Here is a 21,539-nt window from a genome sequence, read left to right as displayed (position 1 = left end):
CTCTCATCATCCGCGCTACAATTTACTGGCCATCCCTGATTTATTTATATCTTTATAATATGGACCGGCGTCTTTCTTTTGCTCGGGAAGAGTAAGATCCAGACTTGTCTGTTTTATATGTTTGTTATATTTATATACGAACTTTCTTCATACAATTGGAACTTAGGGCGGTGTACAATAGGCCTTTAAAAATTACAGTGTAAAATATAACCAAACCAATTATTTAAAGCCAACTATATACAACCAACCGCATCTGAAATACACACAGCAGCAGACCAAAATATTCCAAGATAAAAACGCTAGACACAGAACTGCAGTCCCAACTTGTCTGCAAAAGGAAAATGACTCGGGACCTGGCAAACCTCAAGGAACCGTGAATTCCCAAGTGCAGGTGTCCAGCATTACACCCAGGGTTACACACTTACCACCAGTGAAAAGGCGGTGTCAGTGCACACGCCAAGGTGTACCTCAAAGTGGGGAGAAGAGTTGGAGCAAAGACATACACCTGCCTCCGCCGCCACCACAGAAGATCTCAAAGATGTGCAGATGTGTATGGGAGGAGGTAGTCTCTAAGATATTCATTAAAAAACAACAACACCCAAACCCCCTTTTTCTTCCATAGGGAGAACAGCAGCTTTGGCAGGAGCAATTCATGAGGGGGAAATGAACAGAATGGGAAAGAGTTAAGCAGTCTCTCCAGTTAAACTTGCAGCCTCACTCGCCCCTTCTATTTAAATAAAATAAGACTACCATACACATCAGCCACTAAAGCTAGATAAGCCCTTGGCCATCATAGTCAGTATAGCAGAGAGTACTGGAGTCTCAAACCACGACAGAGAGAAAGAATAGAGACCTGAGAGAGGAGAGCTGGTCTTGTGGTAGCAAGCATGACTTGTCCCCTTAGCTAAGCAGGGTCTGCCCTGGTTGCATATGAATGAGACTTGATGTGTGAGCACTGCAAGATATTCCCCTCAGGAGATGAAGTCGCTCTGGGAAGAGCATAAGGTTTCAAGTTCCCTCCTTGGCATGTCCAAGATAGGGCTGAGAGAGATTCCTGCCTGCAACCTTGGAGAAGCTGCAGCCAGTCTGTGTAGACAATACTGAGCTAGATAGACCAGTGGTCTGACTCAGTATATGGCAGCTTCCTATGTTCCTATGTTTGGGAGGAATCCTGACATAATCTGTGAAATGACTTCCAAGAGTAAGCTCTGAGCTAAACCAGACAGGCCTCAGGTGATTGCAGATAGGATCTGCAGCAGTTTTTTGTTTTGCTGAACAGGGCTCCTTTGAAGATGGGGAATTGTGCTTATCAAGAAGATGTAAGGCTCTACCCCACAAACCCACAGAAACACACACCCCACCCTCCATTAAGCCATTATCAAATCTGGAGAAGGAGAGGATACATTATTTACTTTGGGGGAAGCATTAAACCAATACAGTAGAGTGAGACATAATTGTGCCCTGATACCAGCAGTATTACATCACCTCCTCAAACTCTGACCCACTACAGACATTAATGGGAGGATGCAATATAGAAGTAGGCCACTGAGCAGACTGTATAGTAAGGGTTGTACTTCTGTTTCAGATAGCCTGCACAGAAATGCAGACACAGCCTAAAGCAGGAGCACCTTGGTAATCTCTGGGGATGTAATAAATTGATCATTTTATTTCCTGAACACTCTCCCTAACAAGATAATGCTATCAGAACCACTAACAGGATGCAGAAGAAAGTACGTGCAGCTGAGTCAAAGGGAACAGGAGTCTTTTCCCTTTCCTGGGTCTTTCTATGTGTACAGCTATTGCTCACCCAGAAGACACCTCATTCACTCTATATCTGTATGTCACTTTTAAGTGGGATAACTTTCAAAAATGCAAAAAAAAAAAAAAAAAGCCTCCAAACCCCACAACCTTCTCTTAGTATTGCATCAGCAACAATTACATGACATGTTTCTGTCATCCAGCTTTTAAGAGAGAAATAAATAGAAATTATTGTGAAGTTGGGGGCAGTTGCCTACATAGCTGTGAAGAAAGCAGTATGGGAACTTGCAGGGTAAAAGATCTCTGCAGTATGTACTGCAGGGAATGTGAGAAGAGTGTAGTGGTGGGAACTTTGAGATAGAAATAATGCTGTTATCTGATATGTCTACCGATGGAAAGAAAAAGAGGTATAAAAAGTATAGTTAGTATGCTGTGCATTGTATGTTGCATGCAAGCACAAAAAGATTTATTACATCTGAATTTACATCTTTAGACTTAATGCTTTTTTGTTGTTATGGATCTGCTGAACTATACTTTTCCATTATTTAGGATTTTTACATGTAGGTATGCAATACAGTTTACAGTTGGATTTGTGTGATAAGTAGATGTATAACTTTATTTGTTTAAGCTCATTTTAAAAATAAAAAAATTCAAGTAGGGTTAAATAAGATGCTACTGTCAGATATTAAAATAATACTTCACACATTATGTTCAACATTTATACAATCTATGTGGATTGTACATCTGTACAGTTATGCACATATTATGCTGAATGCAGGTACAGTACACTTCTTCTCTGTACCCAGATTCATTTTTAAAATGGACACAAGTACAGTAATTAACACAAACACATATATATGTACAAACATCTGAACACAGTTACAATATAAAACATGTTGTCTGAGTAGAGCTCAGATTTAGAGAATCTATAAGATTCTTTCATATTGTCAGCAGATGTTTTCCCCTACAGCAAGCTTATTTGCAAAAATTTAACACAAATAATACTTGCCAGCCTGCCTCCCTGCCCTGCGCAGACCACCCCTACCTCTGCCAAACAGTTGTGTGGCATAAAAGGAAATAACCATCTAACTTACTGTAAAACTTTCTGCCTGATTTTGCTCATTACAGTTGATTAGACAAGTGGCTATTTGCAAGCCTGCCTTAGTAATAATGTTTCAGCTGCTGTCCATGCTTATAAGAGTTTCTTCAGGCTAGAGTTGCTGTGCACCCCAAAATTCTGGGTTTCACCCGGATTTTAAGCATCTCACTCAAATTGCTTAGCCCACCCAGATTCACCTGGATTTCAGTTTTCATTAAAAAAACAAAAACAAAACCTAAGCTCAAGCCCTTGTAGGAGCAGAGTTATGGAGCAAAACGTGCAGACATTATTCTGCTCGAAAACTATTTTCAAACCAATTTACATAATATGCAAATTAAGTACCCGGATTTGGAATGCCAGAATATGGCAACCCTACTTTACACTCACTACCTAAAGGACAAAAGGAGGATGCAATTACAGAAAGGAAAGCACAGATGGAAGGGAGGGTAGGATCACACTAATCGCTTCCCAAATACAGGTAGGCTTCAGGGAAGTAAACTTGCATCAGGTTTCCCATTCTGCTGCTCTCTATTGGCCAAGTTAACAAAGGCAGCCAAAATAGTGGAAAACGTGACCTGGCCCAAATAGTTCTCAATGTATGTATTTGTATAGATGCAAGCAAGAAAAAGATCTGTGCCTGTTCATAACAGCTCTTCATTAGGTCACATTCCTTTCTTGGGATGATCAGTCCATAAGTTTCTGCTTAACCTAGAATTTGTGTTACACCCACAACCTGAACTCTTTCACAATTAAAATAATTGGCAGTGATCAGCAGGTTGCAAAGACTTAATGGGACCAGGGAAGGCTTGATGAAGCCAAGGAAGAAATGTATAGCAACACCCTTCTTCACTGTGTTCATGAATAATCTTAACATCCTCTTTCATGCCAAGAATCTGTATTATTTATGCTAGATTGTCGACTGGACAATGACCATTTCAAAAGGATAGAGAGCAGCAATGCTACAACCCAGTATAATACTTCTTAGCTGGCATTCCTCCATAAACGTATTAAGATATTCACAATATTGTAATCTAGACTCAAAATATAGCCCATGATTTTTGACTTCTAATAGGACTCTTCCCTCTGTATTTCATCTAGCATAAGTCACTGGCTGTTTCCTACAACAAAATTTCAAACTGAGAGAATTCCTGGAAATATTTCCCGCAACCCAATTTTAAACACAGTGAAAAAGCTCTACAGCTCAATGAGAAAGGAAGTAGAAAAGGCACCAGCCAGGGAGCACAAAGCAGGAAGGGCATCTATGCAATACATTCCTAATAGAGCCAGTGTGGTGCAGTGGTTAGAGTGCTGGATAATGGAATACATATGAAACACATATGCTCCAGCTTACTAGAAGATCAGACCTGAAGCAGCTGCTCTTCCTTTTAGAGACCACATAGTAGTTATGTATGAACAACAGTACATTTGAGATATTTAAGGGTAGTGGAGTGTTTTTTTCCTTAGGAAAAAAGATTAATGGTCTCTGTCCCCACTGTTTGTTTGTTTGTTTGTTTGTTTGTTTAGTGCATACTGCCCCAACCCAAGGTCTCAGGGAAGTTCACAACAAATAAAAACAAAACATTAAAATCAATTAAATTTTAAAAACAGTTTAAAACAAATCAATAAATAATCCAAAATTTAAAAAGTTAAAAAATTAAAAAGCTAAAAGGCCTGGGTAAAAAGATAAGTCTTTAGACACTTTTTTAAAGCTGCTAGAGATGGGGAGACTCTTATTCCCACAGGAAGCACATTCCAAAGTCTCGGGGCGATAACAGAGAAGGCCCGTCTCTGGGTAGCCACCAGACGACATGAAGGTAGCCGCAGATAAGCCTCCCCTGACATACGCAGTGGACGATTGGGATCATGCAGAAGAAGACGCTCTCTTAAGTACCGTGGGCCTAAGCTGTTTAGGGCTTTATAGGTTATAACCAGCACTTTGTATTTTGGCCGGAAACTTATTGGCAGCCAGTGCAACTCCTGTAATATAGGAGTAATATGGTCTCTTTGAGACCAACCTGGCTGCCGCATTTTGTAGTAAATGCAGTTTCCAGACTATGTACAAAGGCAGCCCCACATAGGGCGCATTGCACTAATCAAGTCTGGAGGTTACCAACAAGTGTACTACTGTTTTGAGATCATGAACCTCAAGAAACAGACGCAGCTGGCGTGTCAACCGAAGCTGATAGAAAGCGCTTCTGGCCACTGCCTCATCCTGGGGAACCAGGGAAAGGCGTGAATCCAGAAGCACTCCCAGACTGCTTACCTGTTCCTTCTGGGGAAGTGTGACCCCATCTAGAACAGGTAGATCAATATCGCTTCCCAAGTGACGACCCCGCACAATAAGTACTTCCGTCTTGTCTGGATTCAGTCTCAGTTTGTTATCCCTCATCCAGCCCATTACTGCTTCCAAGCAGGCATTCAGGGAGGATATGCCTTCTCCTGATGATGCTGACATGGAGAAATAGATTTGGGTGTTATCAGCATACTGATAACACCCAGCACCAAATTTCCAGATGATCTCTCCCAACAGTTTCATGTAGATATTAAAAAGCATTGGAGACAGTATGGAGCCCTGAGGGAGCCCATATAAAAGCTCAGATTTTGAAGAGCAACAGTCTCCAAATGACACCATCTGGAATCTGCCAGAAAGGTAGGAGTGGAACCCCTGCAAAGCAGTGCCTCCCACCCCCAACTCCCTCAGACGTTCCAGAAGGATACTATGGTCAATAGTATCAAAAGCCACCGAGAGATCCAAAAGGACCAAGAGAGTCACACTTCCTCTGTCAAGTCCCAATTGGAGATTATCCATCAGGCCGACCAAGGCAGTCTCCACCCCATAGCCCATCCGAAAACCAGTTTGAAATGGGTCTAGATAGTCAGATTTCTCCAAGACCACCTGGAGCTGGGAGGCCACCACCCTCTCAATCACCTTGCCCAACCATGGGAGGTTGGAGACAGACCTGTAGCTACTAAACTCCGAGGGGTCCAAGGCAGGCTTCTTAAGAATAAGTCTAATAACTGCCTCCTTTAAACAAGGAGGCATCCTGCCCTCCCTCAGAGATGTATTTATAATTGCCACCATGCTCTCCACAACAACTCCCTTGCCAGATAGTATAAGCCACGTTGGGCAAGGATCAAGCAGACAGGTGGTAGGACGCACCGTTCTGAGCAGCTTGTCCACATCCTCAGGAGTCACAGACTGAAATTGATCCAGTCTAACCACACAAGAGGAGTTGCTGAATATCTCTGCATCGGACACTGCAATAACTGTGGAGTCTAAATCTAGATCGACCCGAATACGAGAGACTTTGTCCACAAAAAACTCATTAAAAGCATCACAGCGGGCAACTGAATGGTTCCAAATTTGGATTCAGAGGAATAGGGGGCCCTACTAGCCCCCTCACAACCCTGAATAGCTCAGCTGGACGAGAGCCTACAGAAGCAATATGGGCAGAAAATAAACACTTCTTTGCTGCACGTATAGCCAGAGCATAGATCTTTAAATATGTTCTATGTCACAATATGTCGGATTCGAGTCAAGTCTTCCTCCACTTGTGTTCCAGTCGCCTACCCAGCCGCTTCAACTCCCGCAGATCTTCCGTATACCAAGGAGCCATTTTTGAAGTGAGTCAGAGAGGACGCTTAGGAGTGATCATGTCTACTGCCCTGGTGAGCTGATTATTCCAATTCTCCACCAGGGCATCAACCGGATCGCTGGCAGGGCCAACATTATTTATTTATTTATTAAAACCTTTATACTGCCCTTCCAAAATGCTCAGGGTGGTTTACATAAAACACCATTAAAATCAGTTAATAATTAAAACAAAAATTATAAAGGCATTAAAACAATGATTAACAATTAAAAACATCATAAAACAACAGTTAAATAGTTAAATAAACAAATTTTAAAAAACTGAGAAAGCCTGGTTGAAGAGACGTGTTTTCAGAAGTTTATTAAAAATTGCCAGAGATGGGGAGGCTCGTATCCCAGCAGGGAGCACATTCCACAATCTCGGGGCAGCAGCCGAGAAGGCCCATTTTGGTGTAGCTACCAAACGGCAGCAACTGGAGACAGACCTCCTCAAATGACCTCAATGGGCGGTGGGGCTCATAGCAAAGAAGACGCTCTCTTAAATACCCAGGGTCTGTGTTGTTTAGGGCTTTGTAAGTTATAACTAGCACTTTGTATTTTGCCCGGAAACCTATTGGCGGCCGGTGTAGCTCCATCAACAGAGGAGTAATGTGGTCTCTCCGAGATGACCCAGAGACCAACCTGGCTGCCGCATTCTGAACCAACTGAAGTTTCCGGACTACATACAGAGGCAGCCCCATGTAGAGTGCATTACAGAAGTCAAGTCTAGAGGTTACCAACAAATGTACCACTGTTTTGAGGTCACTGATCTCAAGAAACGGGCGCAGCTGGCGTATCAGCCGAAGCTGATAGAAAGCACCCCTGGCCACCGCCTCAACCTGAGCAACCAAGGAGAGGCGTTGATCCAGAAGTACTCCCAGACTGTGAACCTGTTCCTTTTGGGGAAGTGTGACCCCATCTAGAACAGGTAGATCAAAATCATCTCTAGAGTTCTGACCCCGCACAATAAGTAATCTGGATTCAGCTTCAATTTATTCTCCAGCCCATTACTGCTTCCAGGCAGGGATTTAGGGAGGATATGCCAACTCCGGAAGAAGCTGACATGGAGAAGTAGATCTGGGTGTATCAGCATACTGGTAACACCCAGCTCCAAATCCCCTGATGATCTCTCCCAGCGGTTTCATGTAGACATCAAAAAGCATTGGAGAAAGTATGGAGCCTTGAGGGACACCATACTTAAGCTCAGATTTTGAAGAGCAACTGTCTCCTATTGACACCATCTGGAATCTGTCTGAGAGGTAGGAGCAGAACCACTGTAAAACAGTGCCTCCAACCCCCAACACCCTCAGAAGTCCCAGAAGGATACTATGGTCGATAGTATCGAAAGTCGCCGAAAGATCCAAGAGGACCAACAGGGTCACACTTCCTCTGTCATTTGCCAATTGGAGATCATCCATCAGGCCGACCAAGGCGGTCTCCACCCCATAGCCTGCCCGAAAACCAGTTTGAAATGGGTCTAGATAAAACCCATTAAAATCCTTCATTAATCATTATTAATTAAATCCTTCCAAGGCTTCTTGGTATCCTATTGGATCGAATAACCTTTTTGGACGAAGCATTCTAAAATGTCCCTCACCCCTGCAGAGGTGGGACACAACTGTGAGTCCGACCTTAACCAGATGGTGGTCCGTCCATGACAATGGGGAAATCACAAGAATCCCCACCCACGGAACACCACCCTGATCAGAATGAAAGATCAGATCAAGAGTATGACCAGCAACATGTGCAAACTCGCCTGACTTGACCCCATAGAGAATCTATGGGGCATTGCCAAGAGAAGGATGAGAGACATGAGACCAAACAATGCAGAATTGCTGAAGGCCGCTAATGAAGCATCCTGGTCTTCCATAATACCTCTTCAGTGCCACAGGCTGATAGCATCCATGCCACGCCGCATTGAGGCAGTAATTGCTGCAAAAGGGGCCCAAACCAAGTACTGAATACATATGCATGCTTATACTTTTCAGAGGTCCGATATTGTTCTATTCTTCAATCCTTGTCTTCTTGGTTCCATGTAATATTCTAATTTTCTGAGATTATGGATTTGGGGTTTTCATGAGCTGTACACCATGATCATCACAATTATAACAAATTAAGGCTTGACTTATCTCGCTTTGCATGTAATGCATCTGTCTCATATATCAGTTTCACCTTTTAATTTGCATTACTGAAATTAATGGACTTTTGCACGATATTCTAATTTTCCAAGTTTCACCTGTACTGTGCACATATTTTGCTCAAAGTACAGAGAGAGTATGTTAATTTCAGTGGAACTGCTTTGGATGTAGGATTCTGAGCCCAAAAATAAGCTTCAAAGAAACCACACGTGTTTAAAATGGATTCTTTCTTTTGCAAATATCAATAGTATTGTATGCTGAGAAGTGAAACTGGATGTAATTTTTTCTAAATCTCAACAATGGTTTGCTACTTATTCATGCTTTCCCATTGCTGCCTACTTTTAGAACTGGCCTTGGAAATATGTGGAAGGACAGCTGGAGACCATGGTATGGCACTAGGAATGTACCTAAACCATGGTTCAAGCACTTCTAGGGAAATTAAGAGAGACTTTAAGAAAAAGGAGAGTAAGTGCTTACCTGCTCTCCCCTACCCCTTCTAGCTTCCTGCAGGGGCATGGTGCAGACGCCATGTGTGTGCTGATGGCACAAGGGGCTTTTTGGAACCAGGAAGGGGCAGCAGAGAGCAGGCAAGCACCTACTCTCCTTTTTCTTAAAGTCCCCTTTTTAATTTCCCTAAAAGTGCTCGAACCATGCTTTGAAGCATGGTTCGGGCACATCCCTATATAGCACTTTATTTCTCTGATTTTTTTAAACCTCCAGGAACCTAACCTCCCAATTCCCATTGCTTCAATGTCTTATTATCCATGATTCCATTATTCGCTGTTGCAGCTGAAAACATAACCCCTCACCCCCCCCCCCCCCCGTGGATAACTGTATGATTTTCATCTTCAATCCAAAGACAAATCAGAGATGCCACAGCATATTGACAAGGCCAGAAGAACCAGTCTCCTAAAATTCTTGCCTGCTATCACTGTAGCTTACCTGAAATTTGTGGGGGGTGAGGGGAATGACTAAAAAACACATTGCTCTACCTCCATTCAAGAAGAAATTCAATTGCAAAGTATCTGCTTTAGATGTTAATACAGGGTATATATGAACCATATAAGTGTGTTTCCCAGAGCAGGGATATAAAACTATCATGCGCCTCCACCACCTTCCCCCAGCCTGAAGCTTCACCCAGATTCTTCTTTCCTTCATAAAACTCAAGCAACTCTAATTTTTTATAATTTAAGTTTTATTTCACTTTGCATTGCTTCTTCACAATGCAATTCCTCTTTGTTCATCTCCACCACAATGGCCACCTAAAACCTTTTTTGCACGTGCTTTTCCCCCCTGGCAGATTGTCACAGAGAAACGTGAAGGAAGAAGTCTCTAATGCAATACAAGATGGTAACATTCAGCTGGTTCAGGTTTGCATTTGCTAGAATTACAAATATAAATACATTCATCATTTGTGTGGCATCATTAAAAAAAACAACAGTTCTAAGTCCCTTGGGCCAATGCATTGTATGGGAAAGAAGTGTTTTATATGGGAGTACTTTTTATACAATATAAAATTAAAGTAGTACCCTATAAAAATAATACTTTAACACCTCTTCAATATGGCCAAGTGCAAGTAGATTCAGATCCCTTACATTTTTTTAAAAGTGCAAGTTCTGCCAAGCATGAGCTTCTGGAGTTTTCTTATTTTCTTCACAGGAGAAGAGAATTCCTGATCTTTGCCCTCAGAAGGAAGTGCGTATTTTTGACTAGGCTCTCTACTCAGCTGCGTCCGGTAAGACAGATTGTCCAATGACTGGAATTTCTGGGTCTCAGACCGGCAATGCAGTTGTCCAATTAACCTTTATATTCTCATTCAGCCCAAATACATATTCACATCCGAGTCTGTGCAACAGGTCCAGTTCCATTTCCCCAAACAGGTGGTTGCTTTTCCTTCTTTTCTTCTTCCACAAGTTTAGCTTCAACCTCAGCTGGGTCCACATAGGTGTAAAAATAAGCCATGATGGCAAACACAACAGTAACTGCAACAAGCAAAGCTGCAAACAGAATGTATTCTTCCCACTGTGAAAGAAGGAAAAGATGTTGTAAATATACGAAATGGTGTTTTATTGCTAATGGATACACATTCTTGGATTAGTTCAAAGAGCAGACAATTTTAAAAAAAAATGAACAGAAGTCATACTTTAGGGCTAAAATTAATTTCAGATGAAGATACTGCTGGCTCACTAGAAACTCACCCCCAACCCCAAAATAGGGGATGGTTTGATCCACTATCTGCGATATTCCAACCATAGATTGCAAATCATATAACAAGATAAAGCATCCAAAGTTATGCACAACAATAAGTTATTAACTGATTGAGGTATAATTTACCACACGTAAACTAGCAGAGAATGTACAGGGAATAATGCTATTGTGAATATAATAAATAAAAACAACGGCCGATATACCATGCAGGCTTACAAGCGTGGAACAAGAGCTCTGTCCCTGCAAACAGCCAGGAAACTAAATGTGTGAGACTTGCCTAGCAATGTACCACACAGGGACGAGGGGGGAAAAGATATTTTCACGTACTTCCTCTCCCCTCCTTTGAAAAGTGCTTTTTGCATCTAGGAATATATCTGTGAGGGCTGCGTAGCCATCATGGGACATATTCCTGGATGCAAAAAGGGCTTTTCTTAAAAGGGAAGGACAGAGAATTGAGAAATAACTCCCTCCTCCCCATGTGCAGTGTTGCGAGGCAAGCCTGCACACATTTAGTTTTCTGGATGTTTGCAAAAATGGACCCCTTATTCTACCCTCATAAGCCTGTATAGCATGTCAGCACTGGCTGACATCCTACTACTACAACAAATATTTATATGCCACGAAGGCATTTGATAATATTTCTTGGCAGTTCATGCAGAAGGTATTGGTAGAAATGAACTTTGGGGAGAAATTTAACAAAGCGATAGGGGTAATATATTCAGAACAATTTGTGAAAATTAAAGTGAATGGGGAACTCTCGGAAAAATGCTCAGTCCACAAAGGGACAAGACAGGGGTGCCCACTTTCACCTTTACTTTTAATATTGGTGTTGGAGGTTCTTTGTAGGAGTATCAGAAATGATGATCAGATTCAAGGATTAAAAATTGGTAAACAAGAGTATAAGTTGAGAGCATTTGCAGATGATGTAGTTTTTTTTTTTAGAAGATCCAGTTGAAAGGTTGGGCAAATGCTTAGAGAAAATAGATTCTTATGGTCAACTGGCAGGTTTTTCATTAATAGGCAAAAAACTAAGGTACTGACAAAAAATATGAACACGCAAGCCAAAAGTAAGTTGTATGAAATAAGTCAACTGAAAAGAAGGTAAAATATTTGGGTATTTCGTTATCTGATAAAAACTCAGTGTTGTTTCAAAATAATTATGGGGTTATTTGGGGTCAGGTGAAAGTTGATTTACAAAGATGGAATAGGATGAAATTATCGCTGCTGGGTAGCATTTCTGTTATTAAAATGAATGTACTACCAAAGATGTTATTTCTATTCCAAATGATACCTGTAATAAATACTTTGACCAGTTTTAAATGTTGGCAGAAAGATATTACTAATTTTATTTGGCAAGGGGAAAGACCCAGAATTAATTTTAAAAATTTAACTGATGCTAAAGAAAGAGGAGGTCTTGCCCTCCCAAATTTGAGATTGTATTTTGATGCAGAATGTTTGGTATGGATGAAAGAATGGATAGTGTTAAGAAACCCGAAAATTTTGGATTTGGAGGGCTAAGAAAGAAGATTTGGTTGGCATGCATATTTATTTTATGATAAGACCAAAGTACATAGGGACTTTCTTAACCATTTCATTAGAAGAAGTTTGATAATAGTTTGGGAAAGAAATAAGAAATACTTAGAAAACAAGGTACCTCTGTGGTTATCTCCGCTAGAAGCTGTTATGTGTAAAGAAGTGAATATGAAAACCAGATGACTGACATATAACAAAGTGTTGAATACATGTAATAATAAATGGGAATTGAAAAAGGAGGACGAGCTAAAAGATATAGTGACTAACTGGTTTCAATATTATCAGTTAAATGAGGTTTTCAAAAAAGATTTGAAAACAGGCTTTGAAGAGCGGAGATCAAAATTTGAATAGAGTTATGTGAAAGTGATGTAAAACTAATTATCAAGATGTACAATCTGTTATTATGTGAAGAAACAAGAGATGAAGTGGTAAAATCAACAATGGTAAAGTGGGCACAAGATGTAGGTCTTAATATTAATTTAGAGGCCTGGGAGAAGCTATGGAAGAAAGACCTTAAATTTACAGCATGTTATAATTTAAAAGAAAATTACATTAAAATGATGTACAGGTAGTACTTAACAACCTAAGAAACTAGCTTTAATGTATACAAATGTATCTAATAAGTGTTGGAGATGTAAAGAAAGCGAGGGGTCCTTTTACCACATGTGGTGGTCCTGCAGGGAGGTAAAGAGGTTTTGGGATATGATTTATGATTAATTTTAAAAGATTCTAAAATGTGTATTTCACAAGAGACCTGAATCCTTTCTGTTGGGCATAATTAATGAAGAAATCTCAGAAGAAAATAGAAATTTATTTCTATATCTTACGACACCGGCTGGAATGGTTCTTTTTCAGAAATGGAGATCTGCGGAAATTCCAGCAAGAGAAGAATGGTTGATGAAGGCATATGAATATGCAGAAATGGCAAAACTTACTGTATTAGTAAGAGATAGTCATACAGAAAGTTTTGCAGAAGATTGGAAACCCTTTTTGCGGCATAAGAAAAACAATGTGAATTTGGATTTATTAATGGGGGTTGAAATGTAAAAATAACAGTTGGGGAATTTGTTATAGTAATGAAACTAAAAGATTACTATGGTGGTGAAAACAAGAACTAGGACATAATAACTAGATATATAAATATGAAGAAAATATTTACATCAGAGCAAATATGGATGTTTTAGTATAACTATGTTGAAAGATGAACTGGAAGTCACATTGGTATGCAGAAAACTAATAAAAATAAAGTATGACAATACTAAGTTCTGGCAAAAAAATATTTATATATTGTTTTTGAACAAAAATTCTCAAAGTGGTTTACATAGAAAAATAGGAACTAAAGATGGCTCCCTGTTCCCAAAGGGCTCACAAGCTAAAAAGAAGCAGAAGGTAGATACCAGCAACAGCCACTGGAGGAATGCTGATCACCAGTGTAACAGGAGAAGCACCAGTGTAACATCAGTGCTTCTGCAGAGTTCCAGATTAACACTGCACGAGTGTGTGCTTCATTAGGATGTCAGCCACTGAACCTACACCAATGTTGGGGCTTAAGGATGCAATGTTGGGTTTGTTTTGTGCCACATATCATATTGACATAACACAGCTGTGTTTGTGACTTAGCTGAGAAAGTTCTCTCTCATATCTTAGTGTTTACTAATACATACAAATACATAACTTGTGTTCTAACACAGCATTTATTAAAACTTTTGTATTGATATTGATTTACCGGTTCATTCAGTTTTGAAGCTCCAGCTATAATAAGAACAATGATATTGCCAACGGCCACAGTCAACAACCAGCCAGCTTGCAACACAGACTTCATGTTGGCAGGTGCCTACACAAAAAAAGTAAATTTAATTGCATTGCTTTGTACACTAATACAATATTTCAAAATAAAAGCATTTTGTTTCTGATCCACAATGGATCCCAATGGTGGTTGGGAGATTCCCACCTGTTGCCCCCAAAGGTAGGGCAAACTAAGAAACATGTTTCTGCAATACAAGTTGTTCTGCAATATGAGTTCATTGCACTCTGCTCGCTAATGGTTAAATCCAATGTACAGTTATGTTATTAATATGGCTATGTTTAAAATGTTATATTGTTTTAGATGTTGTGTTATTGGTCAAAGTCCATAATAAAGTGAGTTTAAATTAGGAAGAAGAATCTTCATGTAAACCGCCCTGAGCCTTTTGGAAGGGTGGTATAAAAGTTTTAATAAATAAATAATAAATAATAAATGTTCTTGAATAGAGCATAAATATGGGATCAAATCTAAAAGGGGCAGAATGTGCAGACATAGCATAGTCTTATTTTCTCATGCCCTTGTTGAAATTAGTTGTACATGGCACAAGTTATGCCTAGCACAATACACAAATTAGGAAGTAGTGTTATCTCGATGGAAGCCAGAGCTTGGTATGTAATACTAACTGGGCAAAAATCAACTTATTGCCCTCTGGTCTCCTTCCGTTGTTACTATAGGATAGGGACTGCTTGTGCTGATGGGAGAACTGTGTCAGGAAACTCAGTACCTATGGTCTTTCGCCTGAGGCAGTCCTCTCTGTGGGTTTGGATAGGGCCAAAGAACTTATTAAACGAAGGATCTGAGATAGTGAGTTTCAGAATGACCTCTTGAGGACATCTAGGTAATTCCTCCTGCTCAGTGGTGGGATGAGTACTCGCCCAGCAGATTATCTATTTCTCCTTTCCCCGAACACAGATGGGCCTTTTCTAGGGCCCATATGAATGCACTCCCTTTGGGAATTTTAGCTGGTAGGTACAGTAGAATTCCAAATGAGCAGAGATGTTGCCCCTGTAACTGATGAGATTGAGTCAGTTGCACATGTGCTCCTGCAGTGTGTCTTCTATACAGACCTTAGGTGAAGGTTAATTTACCCTCTTTTACATAATCTGCCAGGCCGATTGGATGAATTCTACATCAAGTATTTGCTTATAGATGTGAGTTCGTCTATCTCATACACAGTTGCAAAATTCTGTTGTTCTGCAATACGAGTTCATTGCACTCTGCTCGTTAATGGTTAAATCCAATGTACAGTTATGTTATTAATATGGCTATGTTTAAAATGTTATATTGTTTTAGATGTTGTGTTATTGGTCAAAGTCCATAATAAAGTAAGTTTAAATTAGGAAGAAGAAACTTCATGGAAAATGCTTAATTTCACTAGGAGTTACTAGGATTGTGCTTGGACAATAGGTTAAGATCTATGGGAAACAGGTGCCTCAAACCTATTCCAAGTCCTACTGACAGCTTTTCTTGGAAATGAACTAAATGTTTACTTGCTTACCAATATCTCAGAAATATAATTGCAACCGAGATCTTTGTGAAGCAAAGTCAACTCACCTGCGAGTATGAAAATGATAGACCAGTGACTGAGAAGACAACTTCAGCACATGTTATAACGAAATACTGGGGAATTTGCCAAGCCATACTGAAAGAGTTGGGCTGAATATCTTCAATGTATGTGAGAGTCATTCCATTGCTATTACACTGAAAGGAAAGCCAGACATCACATGAATGACCACAATACTAATACACCTTATATTTTTGCGAGACAACAAAGAGACAACACGGAAAAAGAGGGAGTCATGAAAACAAGACATCAGAATCACAAATGAAGCATAGCTCTTTTTAAGCCAAAAGCAAGAAAAGTTAAAGTTCCAAGTTGCTAAACAAATACATTTAACAGCAACAACAAAATAACTTCTGATGCACCTCTTCAAGGACTCCAGATTGGCACAGACCCCTTAGGCAAGCATACGCAACTTTTACACCACCACCGACTCCACAATCATTTTACTGGAAGATACAGCTCTACATACACAAGTACTCAGGGGCGTATCTAGGGTGAGGGAGGCAGGGAATGTGCCCCGGGCACCACTTGAAAGAGGGTGCCATTTTTTAAAACATGGCCACCGAAAACAAACTGGCCACTGCACATGCTCAAATGGCCTCTGTGAGACCCTAGGCCATGCCAGGCCTTGTAGAGGCCATCTGAACATGCACAGCAGCCATTTTGTTTTCAGCGGTCACTTAGAAATTTTTTTTTAAAAAATGGCCACCGCACATGCTCAAATGGTCCCTGTGAGGCCCTAGAGCCCAGCGAGGGGAGGGGGAACCATTACAGACCCCCCGCTTCGGCCTCTAGGAAGCACATATTCAGACACATATTCAGACTGGCACTATGTACAGAGAATCAGGGCTTGTGAATACTGAGCTGAAGCTTATGAGCTACGATTGTATTCATTTGCTCTTACTTTGCTTCTTGTGATAAGTGAGTTAAATGTGATGTCTTAATAATATGGCAATGAATTGTGAGTTTGTCTTTGAATCAGTGTAAAATCCTTAGTACAGTGGTCCCTCGACTTACGAAGCACTCGACATCCGAAGATTTCGACATACGAACGACAAAAAATACCGGAAGTCATTGCTGGTTTAGATGCGGCTTCCTCGACCTACGAATCTTTAGATGCGCTTTCCTCGACTTAAGAGTGTTCTGGACCTCCGTGGATGCGCTTTTCGACTTACAAAAATTCCGACCTACGAACGTGCGTTCGGATCGGATTATCTTCGTAAGTCGAGGGACCACTGTATTAAGGCCCACTGGGAGTTTCTTGCTCTCTTTCTCTCATTTTAACTGTCTTTCTGAAATACTAGAGCATATGCCAAGCAGTGACACAGTTTACTCTGCATATCCTTTAATTATTTTCAGAGTATCTGGGAAAAGTAAAATTCTCCATTTATTTTTAAAACTTATGTAATAGTGATGCTACAATGCACAGTAGAGAATTAGACAGGCACTTCTGTTGAGTTTTCCAAGTACACCTCCACATAGTATTTGGGTATTTCATGAGCCCCAGAATACTGAAATTTGTAGTTTTCCAGCATTTTTTGGTCTGGCTAAGTCCGCTGCTAAATAGTTTTTGAAATATTAAAAGATTAACAAGCTTGACTTGTATTTTTCGGCTGATATTATGGTAAAGTTATCTGAAAGATGGGTGTCAGATGTTTGGACAGGGGGCGCAATTTCAGTGCTTGCCCTAGGCTCTATTTTCCCTAGATACAGTTCTGCAAGTACTACAGGAATATTTCCACTCCCTCAAAGGAAATGATGCCAACTCATACAGAATATATACAGGTGACCTTGATTCATCGAATTTTAAAATCAGTGACTACCAGACAGAGACTCAAATGTTGAAATCTTCAGCGTGTGGCAGATTGTTCAGGTATATTTTAGTTTGAAACCAAAAGCCTTTGCATTACAAAAAGGTGACCACATACTCTTATAATCTTGTTTTTAAATTTTATTGTGAGCTGCCTTGGGATTTTCTTAATGAAAGGCGGGGTATAAATTTAATAATAAATGAATGAATGAAAATATATAAATATAAATAAATAAAACACAAATACATCCCATTCTTACTGACTTGTTTCTAACATAAAACTAAACTGACACTTCAGTCCTAACCTTTTCTACTTAAAATAACAGTAATACTTTAAAAAAGCATCCTTTGATTTGCTTAGGTTTGTTATGTTATGGCATGGCCTTTAACATCCCAATTGTGTGGTGGTATAGCAAGTCTTAGGAACAGAACATGAGAAGGCCAAGTCATATAAACAGATTTTTAAAAACCCACTTTCAGTCAGTTGCTGGTTATGTTTCAACTTTTTTTTCCTAAAGGAAAGGTATACAAAACAATTGTCATATTCCAATTAAAAAATAATAACTTACCGTTTCTACTACAAGGGTATATGCACTGCCATAACCAAATACCCGAGACTTAGCTGTGCAGTTCTGAAGACCAGTGTCAACAACAATATCTTTTCTGGGAGGGAAATGAAGCTAATTCAGACAATGTACATAAGACTTATAAATGAAATGAGATTACTTTTAGATTGAAGGAATTATTAAGAGCAGACACATGGCTTGTTCATATTATGTGCATTACCCAAAACCTAATTATGCATGTGCACAAAGTTAATCAATTTAATTCCTGATCCTAGAACTTGCTCTGATAGGAAGTTGTGGAGGGTGGTATATACTGACCACAGTACTGATATTGTTAGTGATTGAAGTGGATTGTATTGTTCCATGTTCCCAAGGGTGCAGTAAAGAAGAGTGGGCAAACTGCCCTGGGAGTTCACAAGGCTGAGGATCCTCAACATATTCGTTCATATTGACAGCATCTGGTGGGGTGCAGGGAAAGAGTTCCAAGACTGTGTTTTGCCTTAGGTCAACTCTCTGTAGCCCTGCACATTTCTGACTTCTATGAGTGGTACAAACATCAAGAGCAGCTTGATATGGTCAAGCTGCTTTCCTTGAGAGGAATGTTTACTACATACTTGTGGTGTGTGTTTACAAATATACAGGTTGAGCCAATGGCGGTGGGGCGGGGGACACACAAGCAAATAACACTCTTCAGGCCATGCTAAACCCAAAGCCTGAACTGTCCACACAAGATCCTTAAAAGTCAGTGTGGAGTCAGTGTGGTATAGTGGTTAGAGTGTTGGACTAGGACCAGGGAGACCTGAGTTCAAATCCCCACTCAGCCATGAAAGTCACTAGATCAGGGTTTCTTAACCTTGGGCCCCCAGATGTTGTTGGACTACAATTCCCATCATCCTCAGCCACAAAGGCCATGTCTGGAGATGATGGGAGTTGTAGTCCAACAACATCTGGGGGCCCAAGGTTAAGAAACCCTGCACTAGATGACTGGGCCAGTCATGCATATCTCAGCCTAACTTACCTCACAGGGTTGTTGTCAGGATAAACATAACCATGTACACTGCTCTGGGTCCCTTGGAGGAAGAGCAGGATATAAATGTAATAATAAATAAAATAAAACACTGTACAGGAACTTCTTAGCAACCTTTCCTCATCAGCTCCCTTCTGGACTGAGTTACGTTCCAAAATATTTTTAAAATAAAAGACTATCCTGATCAACCATTAAGGAAATTAAAAGCAAGAATAAAACACAATTTAAAATTCTAAAACAATATTCTAAAAACAACAATAAAACAATCAAAACAATATCAGTTAAAAGTCTGGGTGAAGAAATGCATCTTCAGAGACTTTTTGAAAGATGTCAGAGATGGGGAGGCTCTTATTTTACTAAGGAGCGCATTCCAAAGCCTATATAAAGTAACGGCTCTTTCTGTCTCTCCCCACTTGACTCAATAGAATAGTACAATTCATATCTTCATGTTTACAAATATACTGAGCATTTTTAAAGTGGTGGTTCTCTTTATTTAGCAGGGAGAGTGCAACTGGCCCTATCCATCCCCAGCTGTTGTTGGTGTCTATCTTATGTTTCTTTTTAGACTGTGAGCCCTTTGGGGACAGGGAGCCATCTTTATTTATTTTTATTTCTCTATGTAAACCGCTTTGGGAACTTTTGTTAAAAAGTGGTATATAAATATTTGTTGCATACACATATTTTCCCAAAGCACTTATGTACAATATTCTATGAAACTGTGATTTTTCTCAGTACAAGCATTAATGTGTGTGTGTGTGTGTGTGTGTGTGTGTGTGTGTATATATATATATTCTTGACCTTTGATTCTCAAAATTTGATTGTAGCAGAAGTACTATCTAGTAGTAGGCATTTAAGCCTTTCCCCACATCGTTTCCCTTCAGTTTCTAAACCTCCAAAAGGCACATAGTTAATACTGTGAAAAATGGTGAAAGGAGGAAGGTTAAAAGCCAACTCCTCCAGTGCCGATGTTCTAATCAAATTCAGAGCACTAGTCCAAACCCTGTGGCCATAGTTCAGTAAAATCTAATCATGGCTCTCCACATATAATGTAGTTTGGCCCAATGTTTGTGGTTGGTCAAATATTTCTGTGAGTTCTATGTTACCTTAAATACTAGCAAGTGTACTGTGGTACCTTTGCTAACTGGGCAAAGAAACAACTTTCAGAGTGGTGGCTCATATTCAGCAGCAGAAGAGCAACTGTCCCTATTCAATCCAGAACAGCATCCCTCCAGTAGTTGTTCTGGGGTGTGGGTGAGTGTGTGCGCACACACATCTTCCCACCCCACCCCCTTCTAGGGATGTGCATGGAACCGCTCCTCCGTGGTTCAGACTTGGAGTCTTGAAAAGAAGTGGGTAGGGATGTGCACAAACTGGTTCGGAGGCCATTTTAGAAGCCTCCGAACCGGTTTGAACATTGGGGCCGGTTTGAAGTTCAGGCACGCACGCACGCAATGAGCGTGTACATGCCCGGTACTTATGGCTACTTCCCGTCGAGGATGGTAACGGGGCAGCAGGGAGGTATGCTGCCGCCCCGAGGGGGTTTAATACAACCGTGTGCTGGCAGGGGAAATACAGTGGGAAGGGTAAGTGCACCCTTCCCTGCCCTTAAAGGAGCACCCCAAGGCCTTCGAACTTCAAACTGGCCCCGGTGTTCGAACCAGTTCGGAGGCTTCTAAAATGGTTTCTGAACCAGTTTGTGCACATCCCTACCCCCTTCTTTTCAAGACTCCAAGTCTCTTTGGGACAAGGAAGCATTTTCTCATTCCTTTTGCATTGTAAAACACTTTGTGAACTGTTTGTTCAGAAGCATAATAATTTTTCATGGGCTAGGGCCCACTTAATAAGATGGATGTTGGTATTAAAAGGTACTATTAAATAGCAGTAATACTTACGCTCCTCTTTCAAAAGAGGTATAGTTTGTGGCAGCAAAATACATTACTTCTCCAAACTCAACGCCATCCATTGTGATATTAATTGTTGTATTCAAGTTGTTAATGAACCTTTAAAAAAAAAAAAAAAACAGAACTGCTTTTTAAAAACAAAACAAGATATGCAAGGAGCTTCCTTGCTTCTTTTCCTTCCAAGCCTTGTAGCAAAGGAGCACAGAGACTGAACACACAAGAACTTTTATAGATTTATAATAGACCAAGTGCTCACACATCTCAATATCTCTACAAACAGTTTCAGGGCAAATAGCACCTCAAAGAAGGTTCCAACTACGTTTTTATGTAGTTAGAACCTTCCCTGTGAACTATCAAAATCTGTTATTTAAATCATAGCTCTTCACAGATTTCATGTTAACCATTCAGGTATTGGAGTAAGCACAACCCCATTGCATCTGCAAACCCATAGGAGCAACCCAAATTAACACCAGGAGGTTTTTCACACATGGCTCTATGTC

General features: G+C 40.3%; 1 protein-coding gene across 6 annotated transcripts in view; it reads right to left on the bottom strand.

The window, feature by feature from the left end:
* Positions 1-9,943: 9,943 nt before the first annotated feature.
* The window catches only part of SLC15A1 (solute carrier family 15 member 1), a 45,135-nt gene continuing 33,539 nt past the window's right edge, over positions 9,944-21,539 (bottom strand). For all 6 annotated transcript variants that reach the window (XM_053311104.1, XM_053311109.1, XM_053311105.1 and 3 more), the window contains exons 19-23: positions 21,031-21,138; positions 18,115-18,208; positions 15,726-15,872; positions 14,094-14,201; positions 9,944-10,648 (exon numbers count right to left, since the gene is read on the bottom strand). In XM_053311104.1, the coding sequence (XP_053167079.1) occupies positions 10,460-10,648; positions 14,094-14,201; positions 15,726-15,872; positions 18,115-18,208; positions 21,031-21,138 (646 nt within the window). In that variant the 3' untranslated portion in view covers positions 9,944-10,459. The remainder of the gene's footprint in view (positions 10,649-14,093; positions 14,202-15,725; positions 15,873-18,114; positions 18,209-21,030; positions 21,139-21,539) is intronic.

This window comes from Hemicordylus capensis, chromosome 3 (assembly GCF_027244095.1).
Source record: "Hemicordylus capensis ecotype Gifberg chromosome 3, rHemCap1.1.pri, whole genome shotgun sequence".
Taxonomy (NCBI): domain Eukaryota; kingdom Metazoa; phylum Chordata; class Lepidosauria; order Squamata; family Cordylidae; genus Hemicordylus; species Hemicordylus capensis.
This window is presented reverse-complemented; position numbering and strand designations above follow the sequence as displayed.